The 18,591-nt window shown below is 36.6% G+C and overlaps 3 protein-coding genes across 3 annotated transcripts; 2 read left to right on the top strand and 1 right to left on the bottom strand.

Annotated features, from left to right (window-relative positions):
• Positions 1-623: 623 nt before the first annotated feature.
• On the top strand, positions 624-3,189 carry LOC138125699 (cytochrome P450 4c3-like). The gene is made up of 5 exons (XM_069041150.1): positions 624-1,626; positions 1,674-1,783; positions 1,833-2,109; positions 2,164-2,585; positions 2,631-3,189. Exons 1-5 carry the CDS (start codon positions 1,446-1,448, stop codon positions 3,141-3,143), a joined length of 1,503 nt encoding a protein of 500 aa, XP_068897251.1. The 5' UTR covers positions 624-1,445; the 3' UTR covers positions 3,144-3,189.
• Positions 3,190-8,478: 5,289 nt separating this feature from the next.
• LOC138126608 (uncharacterized) lies at positions 8,479-9,543 on the bottom strand. The gene has a single exon (XM_069042402.1). The coding sequence runs from the start codon at positions 9,541-9,543 to the stop codon at positions 8,479-8,481; it is 1,065 nt and encodes a 354-aa protein (XP_068898503.1).
• Positions 9,544-14,694: 5,151 nt separating this feature from the next.
• Positions 14,695-16,577, top strand: LOC138125698 (cytochrome P450 4C1-like). Its single transcript, XM_069041149.1, has 4 exons — positions 14,695-15,047; positions 15,095-15,204; positions 15,252-15,342; positions 15,392-16,577. Exons 1-4 carry the CDS (start codon positions 14,882-14,884, stop codon positions 16,528-16,530), a joined length of 1,506 nt encoding a protein of 501 aa, XP_068897250.1. The 5' UTR covers positions 14,695-14,881; the 3' UTR covers positions 16,531-16,577.
• Positions 16,578-18,591: the final 2,014 nt, after the last annotated feature.

The following is an 18,591-nucleotide window of genomic DNA, read 5'->3' on the forward strand; positions in this document are numbered from 1 at the left end:
TTATGCTGAATATGAATGTCGGTTAAAACTGTACGACCAAAATATAATTTGTAACTGTCATTTTCCAAACAACTTTCGGGTTTATAAATATAATGTGGTTGTGTATCCTTTAATAAATTGAATTTAACTGCTAAATTCATGTGTATAATTTTTGCGAATATATCATGACGTTTTTTATATTCGCTTTGAGCCAAAACGGTGCAAGAAGAAATGATGTGTTCATGGTTTCCCCTTCAGTTCCGCAAATCCTACATTTATCAATGATCGATTGTAATCCGCATATGTGTTTTTTATAATTTCTTGTATTTATAACACGATCTTGTATTGCAAATATAAAACCCTCAGTCTCAGGATGAATATTTGATTTTTTAAGCCATGCATGAGAAGCTTGAATATTAATTTCTGGTTGTTCTAGTTCTTTAAAATATCTCCCATGTAAAGACTTTTGTTTTATATTTGCTATAGTGTCAGGTATATTTGGCTCAACAATATCTGAAATTATTTTATCGCTTAAATTTAAAGGTGTGTAACCTTTATCCGCTTGGTTAATAATAATTTTCATTATTAACCAAGGTCAATAATGAACAGCCGCACCTAGCAACGAAAGATTTTCTTTGATTTTATTGGTTAACGTAGACAGACGATTTTCAATTTTCATAGCAACCGTTGAAAAATGAGAACTCGGATCGTCGCATCGGACAAACAAATTTCATTAATAATTATTATTAGAAAGGGTTTTAACGGATCTAGTAGTGAAAAAAATAGTATATAAACCACGCTAGAGAAGACAATTTTAAGCCTCGCTTCTTTATTCCCCTCGAAGCTTCGCTTCTCGGGGAATAAACTACCTCGGCTTAAAAAAATGTCTTCTCTACCTTGGCGTATAATATACTATTATTTTTCACTATAAGTGTTCTTTAAAAAAAATGGCATCTTTGCAATTATGAATTTATGAGGCCCGCTTATTCTTATTACGCCCTGTATTATTCCCCGGTTTTTATGGACATGTTTACGTATTTCGTATTCTAGGAGTTATCATGCAATTATACTAAAGTGAAAAATAAAAAATGTTACGTTGGCCTTAATATAGCAAAGGAGGTACTTATTGCAAAAAAAAAATAAATAAATAAGCAGTAAGTGCATGCTAAGGAGTGTATACTTTATGCTAAACAATGTATACTAAGTAATGTACTTTGTTAAATAGTGGTTTCAAGTGAGTTCATTTTGTAGCCTTGTGGCGACCGTTGTCAGAGACAGTCATTGCTGCGTTTATAAAAGTTTCGGTTTACGTTCGCAACTTCGGAGATTGTGTGTCTTACTTTCTCACGAAATATTATTCTGCTGTAAAAGGTTTTGGGCCCAGAACAGTATCAAACTGGAACGTCTTTTCTCATATAAATAAATAACTTTTCTTCTTTTTCTGTTGACTACCGACAGCTTGAAGAATGCTTCTGGGGATAGTTCTCTTGGGTGTAACAGCACTGACTACTTTATATTATTTTTTTAAAGTGGAAACAAAAAAATCAAAAAAATCTCGTAGTCGCGTTCGCCACATTAAAAAATTACCAGGACCTCCTACGTTCAACTGGTTTTTGGGGAATATATACCCTCTTCAAGATAGTCCAGGTACCACAATATTGTGTTGGTGAGACTGTAAATTAACCGGAACATAGATAAAATTTTCCAGCTTCTTAGAAAATGGGGTGTCGAGTACTACCCTATTTATAAGTTATGGGCAATGTCTGTAGCAGTTGCTAACGTAATGAGCCCAGAAGATATGAAGGTCAGTTTTAAAACGACGGAAAAAAAGAAGTAAAACCGTCTGGTTGCAGTTGATTCTGACCAATATAAAACACATAAGGAAGAGTCCAGTCTACGACTCGCTGAAGAAGTGGTTAGGTACTGGAATATTGACCAGCAGCGGAACCAAGTGGCAGACGCGTCGGAAAATCTTAACACCAGCTTTCCATTTTAAGATCCTTCAAGACTTTATTGAAATCTTCAACGAGAAAACCGAGGAAATGGTAGAAGTGTTGAAGCGGGAGTGTGACAAGACCTGCACTGAGATAACTCCGATAATTACTCATTTCGCTCTGAAGGTCATCGGAGGTGAAGAGATGTACATCTAAGCCCTTGACTAGTACGAGTATGTTCACATTTTAGAGACTGCAATGGGGATGAAACTGGAATTTGTTTCGAAAAAAGAAGAAGCTTACAAGACAGCGATTCATGGTTTAATCGACACAATAATGTTTCGAATCTGTCGCCCTTACCTTTTAAACATCTGGCTTTACATTTTCACTCCTCATTTTTACAGAGAACTGAAATTTGTCAAGACACTACACAGCTTCACTAGAAACGTTATTGCTGAAAAAGAAAAAGATTTTCACAGTTGTTCGACTGAAAGGACAAGAAAACGGTTGGCAATGTTGGACTTGTTGCTAACTGTCAAAAGAGAAGGAGGACCCATCGATAATGAAGGTATCAGAGAAGAAGTGGACGGTTTTATGTTTGGAGGACACGACACTGTTTCCACCACCATTACTTTTGCCTTGATGGTGATCGCCAGTCGTCCCAAAGTTCAAGTGAGTAATTTCCAGAAACAAACACAAATTCTAATTGAGCCGTAGGAGGAAATTGTCCAAGAGATGAGAGACGTTTTGGGAGACATCAGGAAAAAACCACAATACCGCGACCTGCAAGAGCTCACATACATGGAGAGATGTATCAAGGAAACCCTGAGGTTCTATCCAAGTGCGCCCTATATTGCGCGTATACTCGGCGAAGATTTGGTAACACACACTGGGTACAAACTAAAGAAGGGTACAGTGGTGCAGATGCACATCTACGATCTCCATCACAACCCTGACATTTATCCTGATCCTGAAAAATTCGATCCTGATCGATTCCTGCCGCACAACTGCGACCAACGACATCCTTTTGCCTACATTCCTTTCAGTGCAGGACACAGAAATTGCTTGGGCCAAAAGTTCGCCATGTTGGAAATGAAGGCTGTTCTGTGTGGAATTTTGGGGAGTTTTGTTTTGGAAGCAGTAGACACCCCGGAATCAATTGTTTTAGTGGCAGATATTATGATCAGAAGCAAGAACAGCATCAGGGTGAAATTTCTGCCCAGAATGTAATAAATGAGTTTCTGTTACGAAATAAATAAATCTTGCTTTAATTCTATTACCACTTACAAGTTATTTCTACCTCAGTTATCGACACCAATATGAAGTACGTTACTATAATTGCAATGTTCTCGATAAAAAGGCTGAATTAAGTTATCAATTAGCAATAAAATTGAATTTTCACTGTTGCTTTTCGCCTTACATCTTGCCAGATTTTATTCTTGATGCGAATCTTGATGCAAAATTAGAAGATGTGGTGGAGGTTTTGAACGCGGATTGTGATGATAAATAAACCTTACAGAGAAATTAGTTCTCCTATTACACATTTTAGTTTTAAAATTATTGAAGTTGAGTAAATTATTAAGAGTAAGTCATTAAGAACCCGTTCAAGATTTTGTAACTCTTAACTAACATTCCGAATTTTCTGATGTTGCTACAACTCCGTTGTATTAGTGATCGATCCATTTATATCAAGTTGTTCTAATTTCTGCGCGTAATTATGATTTCTGAAAAAGATAACATCACAAATTAAGTTTCCAATAACATTATCACTATCATTGCAGGTGTACATCTTATTACTAATTAACTATAATTTAATGAACAATTAGTTATTTAAGAATCAAGGGCGGTAAGTGCGTTTTATCGGCCAAGCGTAATAGTATGGAGACCGACTCCCATTATTATCCGAGACCGGTAGCACTACGCCAGTGATGCTCAATTTATTTCATTATTTTATTTTTTACAAAGGAGGTATTTTTTATAATCTTTTTTTGTAGTTTACGGCTGGCCACTAAACGTCGCTTAATCGTTAAATCGTTAAACACGTGAAAATTACCGATCGTGAAAAATTACTGTGATAGTAATTTATATATTTACGGCATAATGAAGATGATTATATTCAAGGGCAACAGTTTACAAATACGAGGGCCTTTGCCCGAGTTCATATAACTTTTTATTTTTATTTTATTTTTTATGTTTATTAGGTACTTTTTATTTTTCACTTTGAATACTTACCAAAATTGGTTGACAATAATCTTACAGCGTATATGAAATAACGTCTAGACTGCTCTGTCTGTATACTTTGTTTTATATGTATGACAATGGAGTTTTATTTATAATTAAAAAGTGCATGACGTGCATTAGTAAAATAAGATCACCACAAATTCTTCATCTTGATGCAAACAGTGCTCCAATTTCGCATTACTTACAGATTTTAAAAAATCTAAATGTTGCCAAAACTTTTGAAAACATTCACATAGTGTCTAGAAAGTCTATAAAGAAATTGTCAATGCCAATTAGAAATAGTTTTCAATAATTTTCGATTTTTAACATTGAAAAACAAAATTTTTGTTTACATCGTATACTCCTATAGAAGATGATATACAGGGTTATTAACGAGTAATAATGGGCCTTACAAATATTGAAACGCAACCAGTTATACATTTTCATCGCCTTCGTCTGTTTAAAAAAAAAGGTGATTTTAGTTTGTTTTTTTTTTTAATTTGACATGAAGTTGACATCTAAATTAATGTAAATTTTTTAGGTTATTTTTATTTAAAGGCAAATACATGATAGATGTCACGTAACAACAACTGAAACTTATCATAATAAAAGCAGTCTCGGATTCATTACAAAATAAATTTAGGGAATTTTGCGGTGGTTGGTGACATTTTATATGTGGCATAATTTTAGCCGGCTGTGAAAAAAGTTAATTTAAAACGTCAGATTTTTTTATTTGCGCATTTGATGTTTGAAAATGAATGCTGAAGAAAGTTTATCACTAACGCCGCCGCAAATTAGGCAAATTGCACAGAGGACGTTAGAAAATTTACTGCCGGAGAAGTTTAAATCCCAGAATGAAAATTAAACGTTTTGTTCATTGTTATTTATTAATTTGCTTTGTTCTCTGCGAGATTTATTTTTTGACGTCTGTCAGTTGACACTTCACGCTACCAACATCAATACAGTAAATTTTACTAGTCTACTCTAACACGCCAACGACCTATTAAAGCACTCAAATAACGTCATTTGGGTGCTAGCATAGACTTTTTTGTAATTTGCCTCCATTTTGATTCTCTAATAGACATATTAACGAACGCGACGTCATCATCTGGGATGTCCTTATAGCCATTATTTCACGGAACATTTTACGAAAATTTTTAGGTCGGCAAAGCTTGATCCGTCATGCGTGTCAGTTTAAATTACAAAATGTGCAAAGAATTATTTATCAGAATTTATCAGGCAACAAATTCGCGACCGTATTTTTGGCAATTTCACGTTTTTCAGCGGGCGTACATGAAAGATGATCTTCCATATTCGTGTTTTGTGGCAGAATTTGGATAAAACAAATGGCGACTTTGAAGACTTGATCAAATTTTCACTTTTAAAATTAAGACATTACCAACCGCCACAAAAATCCCTAAATCGAGGAAAATAAACATTATTTGTCTTTGGTCTTTGGTCAGGGAGGTCAGATCGGTACGGGACTGTGAAAGGGGCTGAAACGGCGAGAAAAGGGACGTCGAGGGTCCGAAGAGGGTGAGGCTGGAAGAAGAGTCCACGAACTCCAAACCCAGACGCCGAGGAGCGGATTTGCGGATCCCCGACGGAAGGTTCCTGAAGAACCAAACGCCGGAGTGCGGAGTCAAATTCCACGCCCGGATTTCGTCGTCCACCGTGGGCCCGAGGAAGTCCCCGAGGAACGTCCAGGTCTCCAGAGACGTCGACCGCCCCGTGACGATCAAGACCAGAAAAATTTTTTAGTTTTCGCGAAGCCAGGGCGTCGTTTCAGGAAGAACGTTTTTTTTGTTCGGGTTGAGTTATCGGTCTGCTGGTGACCTCGGCTGTAAACGGCCGGTCAGGCCGATAACAGTTTTTTTTTTGTAAGAGTTCTTGTTTATTTTATTTCATTATCTTTTGTGTCCTCGTACGCCGCGCGACTTCATTTTCTATTTTGAATTTAGCTTTTTTTTTGGGAAAACGAGGTGAGGCCCGAGGGAACGGTCCCGCCGATCGTGGCGGCTCTCCCCCTTTTTTTTAATTTAGTTTATGAAATCAATTTACTTTTCAAGTTTTCCTTTATTTTTTTCCGTCGCAGCGAGGGCACAACCCTTCATATTTGTTCATAATTATTGAGTGTGTGAGAAACGTTTTTATTATCAAATAATCAGATTTTTACGTGTGCTGAATTGAGTGAAAATGTATTCTTTTCGTTTAAACCACTCGGAGTTTTCTTTCTTCCGATTATCACCACCCACCCCCACATTTAGGTTGTACTCTCGAGTAGTCTCCAGTGTATCTCGACCCGAAGTCTGTTAAATCGTTATTTTGGGAAAATTTCACCATCAGGGAAAATAAATAACTTAACAGTACCTACATCTATTTTAAAATTTACCAGAAATCAAATGAAACTTTGCAATGAAAATTGCAGATTAAAATAAATCGTGACATATTGAGATAAAGCCAGTAGATAAGCGCAAATCGCTCAAACAACAGCAAAACACTGTAAGCCAAGGCGCCAAATAAAATGTCAAAAGACAAGTGGATAGTGGCAAAGGTTCCTTTCCACTTTTTAAATTGGCGCCATTATCAAACTCCACCCACTTCTCAGTCATTGGTCCGCACGTTTTATATAGTATAATTCAGAATAAATGGCATCGCGGTAGGCGTTGATTCTCTAAAGTGAGCTTTATGTTATGTCAAAAAATTTAATAAACATGTGAAACCGTCATTACTTTATTCTGAAGTTATACGTTACATAATTTTGACATGGTTTTCACCCACAGCAGAGATAACCCCCAGACAAATAATACACTTTTCATAAATGAAACAAGGAAATTCCAAATACTTATAACAAGAAAATGAACACAAAACGATTTCAATGATAATATCAAGGCCAAATTAAAAGCGAAGGTTACCAACAGCATCGAAACTAGGGAATTATTAGCAAGGGTCTTGCTGCCAACGTAAATTTGAATTTCCAACGCCTACCGAGATGCCACTTATTCTGAATTATAATATAATAACTTTTTTCTATTTTGCACCTCAAACGGGTTTCGAAAAGGAGTTCTTTTCGATACCGGTTTCAGGAACATTTATTTAAATTTTTAATGTTGGCAGTGATTCACAGTGAGTAGTTGCTGACTAGGTGATCACTGCACTTCACGACACTTTAAATTCAAAACTTGCAATTGTTCGTCTAGTTATCAGTATTACCAACCCTTTATATCCACCAAATTAATTTTCCTAGCATTATGTTTTGAACTTTTTTTTAATTTAAAATTGGGACAAAATAGAAAAAAGAGTGTATTATACTTAATTTATAAGCCATTTTGTCGCACTTGTTTGCTTTATAGCACTCCTCGCTGCACTCGTCGTGCTCTAAAAAACGCGTGCGACAAAATGGTGTCTTATAAAACTCGTATATTAAATTACTATTTATTCTATTTTAGTCAATAATCGTCTTTATACGCTCTCAAAAGTGGGCATAAATTGGCCTTTATGGCACAGATCTGTCAAAAATCTACCAAGTCCACAATTCCACAATTATTGTTTTAGTTTTTAAAAAATAAAATGTCACAAAGACAATTCGAATGTCAGATTTTTTTTCTGTGTAAATCAGATGGTCGTAACAACCTATTTGATTTCTAACTAAGAAAATGTAATGGCCGGGGCAGATTAGCTATTTATGTACCAAGGGCGTTACAACGATGATTACGCCCGGAGAATCCAGCTCGAGGGCTTTAGCCCGAGAGATGGATCATAGATAAAAGAATATATAGGGGGATATCGTTCGATGGGCGCAATCATTCGGTGACGCCGTGGTGCATACATGATTTTATTTTTCACTATACGTGTTCAACAACAAAATGCTTTATTTTGCCCTACGGGCTTTCGGATTCCTGATGTGATTACAAAACATAAACATAAAAATAACAATTTATTCTTCTCCCTCACTCCTCTCGTTCTCTATTCTTTCTCTCCTCTTCCTTACTCTTTCATCCATCTCCCTGCCATCTTCGTTCCATATTTCTCCCCATTCCCTTCTCTTTCTCTCTCACATTTCGCCGCATGTGTTCGATCTTCTCACTGTCCTCGCGTCACCTCCTGCACCTTCTCACTCTCTTCTCCTTCCTTCCCATTCCTGTTCTCTCTCTCCTCGTCCCCACCTCTGCAACCCGCTATCATTTTCCTCTCTCACACACACTCTCTCCCCTCCCTATTGTACTTCGATTCTCTTATTCTCTCTCTTCTCTCTTACTTTTCTGTGTCTTTGTCCCTCTACCTTTTTATTCACCTTCTCCTTGTGCATTTTCTCGCCGAGTCGTCTTCTTATTCTCTCCTTCTGCTAGCAAATTTTCTTCAGTTTCTCCTGTCTCTTATCCCATCTAAACCAGTCCCCGTTTATCTGTATTTTCCTGTATCCTATTTTCACCCTTCTTCCTCTATCTCTCTCCTCTCTGGCCAACTCTCTTAACTTCTTTTGTGTTTCCCTTTCCTCTTTTGTCAAATCGTCATCTATATACATCCTCTCACCTTTTTTTTCCTTTAACTTACTCTTACTTAGCATTATGTTCTTCTTCTGCTCCCAATTTTCTATTTTTGCCAGCATCATCTTATCTTTATTTATTTTAAATGCTTCCTTTACATTCACTTTCACCCCTATCTCCCTTTCTAACCATTCTTCCACCCCCCTCTCTACATTTCCACTTATTGCTCCTATTCCAGTTATTATAACATTATTCTTCCTCTCCTTCTTTTCTCTTTGTTCCATCTTTTCCTCTATCATTTCCATCCTTTTCATCCAATCTGCCTTCTCCAACTGCCCTTTTTCTTCTCTTCCTCTCATCTCCTCTCTCACTGTCGCTAATTCTTTCCTTAGCTCCCCATTCTCCTCTCTCACTGCCGCCAATTCCTTTCTTAGTGTTTTGATCTCCTCTCTCATCTCTCTTATCAGGGTTGTTTTCATTTCCTTATCCATTTCCTTGCTTTGATTTTCTTCTTGGCTTCTATTTGGTGATCTTCTCGTTCTGGAATTATTTCTGAGTGGGTTCTTGCCTTCTTTCGACGTTCTACCCTCTTCTCTTTCTCTCTTGCTGCTTTCTTTCCTTACTTCTGACGATTTCAGCATGTCCTCTCTTTCTTGCTCTCCCTCCTTCTCTCTCGCTGCCGCTAATTCCTTTCTTCGTGCTCTGCTCTCCTCTACTATTCCCGCCATATCCTCTTTTATCTCTCTGAGCACTGTTTCTATTTTCTCCTCTATTTCTTTGCTTTGCTTTCTTTCTTCGCCTCTACTTGGGGATCTTTCGGTTCTGGAACTCTTTCTGAATGGGTTCAGACCTTCTTCCGACATCCTACCCTCTTCTCTTTCTCTCTTGCTGCTTTCTTTCCTTGCTTTCGGCGATTTCGGCATGCCCTCTCTTTCTTGCCCGCTGTCTTCTCCTTATCACCTCTCACTCACTCCCGCCCGAGAGATGGATATCGTTCGATGGGCGCAATCATTCGGTGACGCCATGGTGCATACAAGATTTTATTTTTCACTATACGTGTTCTTTAAAAAAAAAAATTGGCATGTTTGCAATTATGAATTGATGAGGGCGTTATGAATTCATTACGCCCGCTTATTCTTATTACGCCCGTTTATTCTTATTACGCCCTTTTATTATTCCCCGGTTGTTATGGACATGTTTACGTATTTCGTATCCTAGGAGTTATCATGCAATTATACGAAAGTGAAAAATAAAAAATGTTACGTTGTCCTTAGTATAGCAAAGTAGTGTATGCTAAGTAAGCAGCAAGTGCATACTAAGAAGTGTATACTTTATGCTAAATAATGTATATTTACTTATGTTTTATGTTAAATACAAAAGTTCATTTTGTAGTCTTGTGACAACCGTTGTCAGAGACTGCACAGACAGTCATTGCTGCGTTTATAAAAGTTTCGGTTTACGTTCGCAACTTCGGAGATTGTGTGTCTTACTTTCTCACGAAATATTATTCTGCACTAAAAGGTTTTGGGCCCAGAACAGTATCAAACTGGAACGTCTTTTCTCATATAAATAAATAACTTTTCTTCTTTTTTTGTTGACTACCGACAGCTTGAAGAATGCTTCTGGGGATAGTTCTCTTGGGTGTAATAGCACTGACTACTTTATATTATTTTTTTAAAGTAGAAACAAAAAAATCAAAAAAATCTTGTAGTCGCGTCCGCCACATTAAAAAATTACCAGGACCTCCTACGTTCAACTGGTTTTTGGGGAATATATACCCTCTTCAAGATAGTCCAGGTACCACAATATTGTGTTGGTGAGACTGTAAATTAACCGGAACATAGATAAAATTTTCCAGGTGCTTAGAAAATGGGGTGTCGAGTACTACCCCATTTATAAGTCATGGGCAATGTCTGTAGCAGTTGCTAACGTAATGAGCCCAGAAGATATGAAGGTCAGTTTTAAAACGACGGAAAAAAAGAAGTAAAACCGTCTGGTTGCAGTTGATTCTGACCAATATAAAACACATGAAGAAGAGTCCAATTTACGACTCGCTGAAGAAGTGGTTAGGTACTGGAATATTGACCAGCAGCGGAACGAAGTGGCAGACGCGTCGGAAAATCTTAACATCAGCTTTCCATTTTAAGATCCTTCAAGACTTTATTGAAATCTTCAACGAGAAAACCGAGGAAATGGTAGAAGTGTTGAAGCGGGAGTGTGACAACACCTGCACTGAGATATCTCCGATAATTACTCATTTCGCTCTGAAGATCATCGGAGGTGAAGAGATGTACATCTATGCCCTTGATTAGTACGAGTATGTTCACATTTTAGAGACTGCAATGGGGATAAAACTGGAATTTGTTTCGAAAAAAGAAGAAGCTTACAAGACAGCGATTCATGGTTTAATCGACACAATAATGTTTCGAATCTGTCGCCCTTACCTTTTAAACATCTGGCTTTACATTTTCACTCCTCATTTTTACAGAGAACTGAAATTTGTCAAGACACTACACAGCTTCACTAGAAACGTTATTGCTGAAAAAGAAAAAGATTTTCACAGTTGTTCGACTGAAAGGACAAGAAAACGGTTGGCAATGTTGGACTTGTTGCTAACTGTCAAAAGAGAAGGAGGACCCATCGATAATGAAGGTATCAGAGAAGAAGTGGACGGTTTTATGTTTGGAGGACACGACACTGTTTCCACCGCCATTACTTTTGCCTTGATGGTGATCGCCAGTCATCCCAAAGTTCAAGTGAGTAATTTCCAGAAACAAACACAAATTCTGATTGAGCCGTAGGAATCAATTGTTTTAGTGACAGATATTATGGTCCGAAGCAAGAACAACATCAGGGTGAAATTTCTGCCCAGAATGTATTAAATGAGATTCTGTTGCGAAATAAATAAATCTTGCTTTAATCCAATTTTTTTTTTTGTTCTGAACCCTCAACACCAATGTCCAGAATATAATATGTGTTCAATCGAAAAGTTCATCAAATTGGATTTCATTTTCGTCGCTATCTTTGTCTAACCAACTTAATTTACGACGTTGTTGTCTCTTAAAAAATACTGTCTTAGCCAACTTGATGAACAATTCAATTGAACACTTGTTATGAAGTACGTTACTAATTGAGTCCAGTTTGCAATATTCTCGATAAAAAGTAACTAAATTATTAATTAGGAATAAAACTTAATTTTCACTCTTGCTGAAATTAGAAGATGTGTTGGAGGTTTTGATCGCGGATTGTGATAAATCTTACAGAGAAATTAGCTCTCTGATTACACATTTTAGTCTTAAAATTATTGAAGTTGAGTAAATTCTATTACTCTGGCTTTAGTTTCAAGTATTTCAAGTATTCAAGTATATAGTCATTAAGGACCGTTCAAGATTTTGTAACTCTTAACTAACATTCCGAATTTTCTGATGTTGCTACATTAGTGATCGATCGATTTATATCAAGTTGTTCTAATTTCTACGCTTAATTACGATTTCTGAAAAAGATAACATCACAAGTTAAGTTTCCAATAACATTATCACTATGTAAAACAAGAACTCATTGTAACTGTACATCTTATTCCTTTTTATTTGACTGGCGTGTTGTATTGTATGAACTTATTAAACTAATTAACTATAATGATTATAATTTAATGAACAATTAGTTATTTAAGAATCAAGGGCGGTAAGTGCGTTTACCGGTCAAGCGTAATAGTATGGAGACCGACTCCCATTATTATCCGAAGCCGGTTCTAGCACTACGCCAGTGATGCTCTATTTATTTCATTATTTTATTTTTTACAAAGGACATATTTTTTTATAATTTCCTTTTGTAGTTTACGGCCGGCTGTTACGCAAACCAATGCGTTAAACGTCGCTTAATTAAATCGTTAAACACGTGAAAATTACCGATGGTGAAAAATTACTGTGATAGTTATTTATGTGTTTACGGCATAATGAAGATGATTATATTCAAGAATTTATATAACTTTTTATTTTTATTTTATTTTTTATTTTTATTAGGTACCTACTTTTTATTTTTCACTTTGAATACCTACCAAAATTGGTTGATAATAATCTTATAACGTATATGAAATAACGTCTAGACTGCTCTGTCTGTATACTTTGTTTTATATGTATGACAATGTAGTTTTATTTATAATTAAAAAGTGCATGACGTGCATTAGTAAAATAAGATCACCACAAATTTTTCATCTTGATGCAAACAGTGCTCCAATTTTGCATTAATTACAGATTTTGAAAAATCTAAATGTTGTTAAAACTTCTGAAAAAATTCACATGGTGTCTAGAAAGTCTACAAACAAATTGTGAATGCCAATTAGAAATAGTTTTCCATAATTTTAGATTTTTAACATTGAAAAACAAAGTTTTTGTTTACATTTTTTTAATCCTAAAATCCTATAGAAGCTGATATACAGCGTTATTAACGAGTAATAATGGGCCTTACAAATATTGAAACGCAACCAGTTATACATTTTCATCGTCTTCGTGAAACATTTATACAGGATTAGTTACGAGAGACTTCCGATGAAAATTTCGTTATATGCAACCAAAAGTACAAGAAACCCCTAGAACTTGATATTTTGTTTAATTCGAAATAAGTTAGCAATCCAAGTAGCTTGGCGAATAAGATTAATCATGACACTTAACTCCTCATTGAGGTTATGAGCAAAAGTTTTTACAACAAACATGGATATTGCCTATTTGGAAATCGGCATCTGTAAATAAATGCAGCTTGGGCACCATTTTTTTATATTCTGCATATACAGGTGTCTTAAAATTATCGTATTCCGAGTTCGGGGGTTAGTAGGGGACATCCTGTTGATCAAATAAAAATGTTTAAAAAAAAATTGCTGTCACTTTGAAAACAATATCAAAGTTGCCAATATTTGTTCAAAAGTACCTGATTAATATTAATCTAGCTATGTTGTACTTCCCTTTTGAACAAAAATTGGAAAAATAAAACTTTTATTTTTTCGAGATAAAGCTGTTTTTTCAAGAAATGTCTTTTCATTTATATTTTAATATTTTACATAATCATCCTCACCATATTTCAAAATGAATGACAACCATTTATATTTTTTATTTGAAAAAAACATGATGAAAAGTTTGAACTTTCAAACCCATATATGTTTGTAAAGACCCCACCCCCCTACATTTTTTATTTAATTTTTTCCAGATTCCTGAGATTTTTCCCTACAAAACCCCCGATTTGGAATACGTTAATTTTGCGACACCCTGTATGAGAATCATATCCTTCTTTTTATCTTTTGTGTACATTATGAAAAATGTCTTGAAAAATTATGATCAGTTAAAAATGTGAAAACTGACATAACAAACAATGTACATAATTTTTCGATGACAGACCTTTCAAAAATTTTGTGTCATTGAAATCATGAAAACATCACCGGTTCAGGAATAAATGGAATTTGATATTAAAGTGCAAGATTCCACAAAAGAGGTTGACATGGCTTGTTTATGGTACCCTTTAGGGACTTAAGAATTACTAAAAATGTAGTCAACAGATGTTTCCCAACAATGAGGTGTTTATTTATGACACTGCACTCTTATTATTTATTTTTTTTATTTTATGGCTCTGAATAAAGTGATACGGGAAAACTGATTGCACACATTTGAAGCCTTATATCAAGGGAATGTAACCCCAACGTTTCATAATTTTTACTAATTTTTTAATAGGGTTTTTCGTGCGTGCGGTAAAACTTTAATCACCTTTAATACGTGCACCTGATTTTGCTTCGTGGGGGACTAAAACATTGCATCATGCCGCACAAACAACTTGTCCTACCGGTTAATAATGATTCACGTAATAGACGTGACGACCATGGACATTGTCTGTCACGATTTGACACCTCTTCTGCTTACCTAATTTAAAAACAAACAGATGACGTTTGGAGATCCTTGCGGAAAACTCGGAACCTCAGAGCGCTCCACTTGTCCCTTTCTTATTTATCAAAATAAGCAAATCGCGATAAAGAAACGCAAACGAATATGCTGTATGCAACTCTCCGTGCTCTAGCATGATTAATCTATTTTTATCAGCGATAAGAATATTTTGCCCAACAGTGCGGCGCAGTTCGAGTTTATTATTCTCGTCGCAAAGTTTAATTTTATCTGTGCAAAGAAAACAAAAGCCTAATATAAAGGAGTAACGTTTCGAAACCTGCTGGACGAGGTTCTGTTATGTCAAAGTTCGATCCACAAATAACACAGCGATCTGTACAAAATGTTATCAGTTTATTTAGTTTTGTTAAGTTTAGGTGTAATTGTATTGGTGAAAGTGGTACGTTCTTTTAGTAAGTACCAGAGGAACAAGAATGTACTTAAGCGCATACCAGGGCCACCGGAGAGGGTTATCATTGGTCACATGGGCATATTCATGCAAGATACAGGTGAGTACTTTGTAGTCTTAAGTCTCAACTGAATTATCTTTGTTCAGATTCGATGTTCACGAGGATGAGGAACTTTTCGAAACAGTACTACCCCATCTATAGATTCTCGACGCTGTACGTGGACATCGTGAATTTTTTGAAACCCGAGGACATCGAAGTGAGTACTGGAGAATGTTTTTTGTTGGGTCAAAAGTTAATTTCTAGTTGGTACTGTCTTCCACGAAACACCTGTCCAAGAGCAAGATCTACACGTTTTTGTATAATTGGTTGGGGACCGGTTTGCTGACCAGCACAGGTACTCCTCCCACAGAAGCCTCCGCGAGGTTGTGAATAATGTGTTGCAGGGACGAAATGGCACAATCGGCGCAAGATCTTGACCCCAGCGTTCCACTTCAGCATTTTGCAGCAATTCTTGCACATTTTCAACGACGAGACTGGCAAGCTGGTCGAGAAGTTGGAGGAAGAGTGCGGAAAAACCATCGACGTGGTACCACCAGTGACGCACTTCACGTTGCAGTCGATCGCCGAGACTGCCATGGGAATCAGCAGTATTGACGAGCGGCACCAGAAGGAGTACAAGAAGGCTATCTACGAGATCGGACATATATTTTTGCGGCGGTTGACCAAACCGTGGTACCGCATCAACGCGATTTACAGCATGAGCAAACTAGCAGAAGAGGAGAACGCCACAGTGAAGATCCTCCACGACTTCTCTACCAACATAATAGCAGAGCGGGAGAAGGAAAGAACAACAAACGTTTCCCAAAACATGGCGTTCTACTCGAAGAAGAAGCGCCTGGCGATGCTGGATTTGCTCTTGTCGGCCAAGAACGACGGCGCCGACATCGACTACGAAGGCATCCGCGAAGAAGTCGACACGTTTATGTTCGAGGGCCACGACACCACCTCCATGGCGATCTCTTTCATGCTCTTGGTCTTGGCCAACCTGCAGGACATCCAGACCAAGATCCTCTCCGAGATTCTGAACGTTGTGGGACCCACCAAAATCCCAACCTACGAAGACCTGCAGAACTTGAAGTACACAGAGCGGTGCATCAAAGAGACGCTGCGCCTCTTCCCGAGCGTTCCCTTCATTTCCAGGTACGCCAGCGAAGAGTTCACAACCAAGACGGGCTACACCATTCCCGAAGGCACCGTCTTGCACATCCACATCTTCGACTTGCACCGCAACGCGGAGATATACCCGGAGCCCTTGAAGTTCGACCCGGCCCGCTTCCTTCCGGAGCAAGTCGCCGAGAGGCATCCCTTCGCCTACATCCCCTTCAGCGCAGGGCCCCGGAACTGCATCGGTCAAAGGTTCGCCTTGCTGGAGCTGAAGACGGTGCTGTGCGGCATCTTGCGCAGGTTCGCCTTGGAAAAGGTCGACGACATGCACGACATCGAGTTCAGGCCGGACTTGGTGCTCCGGCCGAAGGAAGATGTCAAAGTTAGGATCTTGCCAAGGCAGCAGAAAGTTCAATAGATGCGGAATTTTGTAAATTTTTAGAAAAATAAAAAATATATGCGTTAGTGATTTTTATGTCAACCAATCTCTCGCTGGACAAACTATACAGGGTGTTTTTGAAATGCGTGCACAAATTTTAACCACGCGCTACTGGCTTCTTGTGGAACTCGGAAAAAATATCTAAAAAATTCTATTTTTTAAAATTGCTTTTAGTCTTCTACATCGTCAAACAACCTCGTAGGTACAATTTCGGCACATTTTAAAAATACACCCTGAATATCATATTTTATAAAACGTACACCAATGCGGTTTCCTTGTTTTAAAGCATATTTCCTATAGGTTACTTCGCATTGGCGTACATTTTATAAAAAATTATATACAGGGTGTATTTTTAAAATGTGCCGAAATTTTACCTACGAGATTGTAGGACAACGTAGAAAACTAAAAGTAATTTAAAAAAGTTGTAGCTCAAAAAATAAATGTCATTTTATTTTTTGACATAAAATTTTTTAAATATTTTTTCCGAGTGTCCGTGATTAAAATTTGTGCACGCATTTCAAAAATACCCTGTATAAACTTATTTAAATGATCGTCGTTGACCATAATTTAACCGAACAAAATTATAAATAGAATTTTAGTTTTACCGGACATAAAAAATAAAAAGGCTACATATAACCTTGTAATGTGGTAAACCGGTTGTTACGATTTCTGAGGGACAAATTAAAACGGGCAAGCTCACGAGAGCGTTTTGGCAAAACCACATCCAAAAGTGTACTTAGAAAGGGCATTCTTTCGGTTTAGACGAAAATTTTTTTCTCCTGAATCCCTTGCACTTCGGGTTCAAATTAAAGCCTCAAACCAATTAATCTATCAAAGATAACATCATTAAAAATGTAAACAGTGCTGTGAAGTTGGAGAAAAAGTAGTACAAGAGGATAATACGGATTCACACAAGAAGAAAGGAATGAGATAACTACAAGGTTAGTATCGCTATCGAATTCAATTGAGTCAATGCACGAAACCCTGATTAGTGTGATTACTGAGAATAAAAAATTGCGTGAAGAAATTAATACGATAAAAATAGATAACACGGAAACAAGTAAACCTAAATCGTATGCATCAGCTGTTCTTATAGTTAATCCAAAAAAGCAGCAAAAAATACAAACACAAGGCAGCTAGGTTAACAGGAAGTTTAAACTTATGGGAAGAATATAAAAAATTAAGGAATACTGTCGTTGGTAAAATTAGAAAAGCTAAGAATATTTTAGTAAATAAATAAAAGTAAGCGGGCAGAAATGTGGAAAGAACTGAAGAAAATGTTGCCTAACAAAAATGAAACGCCACAAAAATTTATCCAATTTGGAGACAAGAAAGTCGAAAGAATCTGGGTTTCAAAAAAATCATTCATGAGAGGCAGTGATGTTAGATATTTGCGATAAATGGCTGAGCGACTTAGAAGAGAAGAAAAATGTGATAGTTGTGTTCCTAGATTTGAGACGGGCCTTTGAAATGGTGAACAGAGTTCTTCTCCTGAAGAAAATGCAAGCAATTGGGATTGGTGGAAACGCACTGAGCTGGTTTGACTCATACTTATCTAATAGGTTTCAAAAAGTGAATTTTTGGGGTAGTTATTCTAAATGTTTGAAAGTAAATAATGGCGTACCGCAAGGCACTATCTTGGGACCATTGTTATTTTTATTATATTGGAATGATGTTGTAACCTGTGTAAAACATTGTCATTGTAAACTATTTGCTGATGATTCTATGTTATTTATTAGTGGTACAAATATTGAAGACATGATAAATAAATTAAATCAAGACTTGGAAACAATATTTAAATATCTTTGCATGAATAATCCAGCTGTTAAAGCCAAAAAATGTCAATGTTTGGTAATTCAAAATAAACACTCATTGGTTGATGTAGATAACATGAATATAAAAATAAATAATGCTAAGATAGCAGTAGTGGATCAAGTTAAATATTTAGGTATCATAATTGACAATAGATTAAATTTTCAGGCTCATGTGCTATATATTCATAAAAAAATGTCAATAAAAACACATTTTTTAAAAAGAATT

Source organism: Tenebrio molitor, chromosome 3 (assembly GCF_963966145.1).
Source record: "Tenebrio molitor chromosome 3, icTenMoli1.1, whole genome shotgun sequence".
Lineage (NCBI taxonomy): Eukaryota > Metazoa > Arthropoda > Insecta > Coleoptera > Tenebrionidae > Tenebrio > Tenebrio molitor.

What these genes read in the sequence shown, in the direction of transcription:
- LOC138125699 (XM_069041150.1), top strand. Translation starts at nt 1,446, where the DNA reads ATGCTTCTGGGGATAGTTCTCTTGGGTGTAACAGCACTGACTACTTTA. An exon ending in CCCTCTTCAAGATAGTCCAG is followed by an intron (nt 1,627 to 1,673) that starts GTACCACAATAT and finishes ACCGGAACATAG; the next exon opens with ATAAAATTTTCCAGCTTCTT. An exon ending in CCAGTCGTCCCAAAGTTCAA is followed by an intron (nt 2,586 to 2,630) that starts GTGAGTAATTTC and finishes ATTGAGCCGTAG; the next exon opens with GAGGAAATTGTCCAAGAGAT.
- LOC138126608 (XM_069042402.1), bottom strand. Translation starts at nt 9,543, where the DNA reads ATGCCGAAATCGCCGAAAGCAAGGAAAGAAAGCAGCAAGAGAGAAAGA.
- LOC138125698 (XM_069041149.1), top strand. Translation starts at nt 14,882, where the DNA reads ATGTTATCAGTTTATTTAGTTTTGTTAAGTTTAGGTGTAATTGTATTG. An exon ending in CATATTCATGCAAGATACAG is followed by an intron (nt 15,048 to 15,094) that starts GTGAGTACTTTG and finishes ATCTTTGTTCAG; the next exon opens with ATTCGATGTTCACGAGGATG. An exon ending in TGAAACCCGAGGACATCGAA is followed by an intron (nt 15,205 to 15,251) that starts GTGAGTACTGGA and finishes GTTAATTTCTAG; the next exon opens with TTGGTACTGTCTTCCACGAA.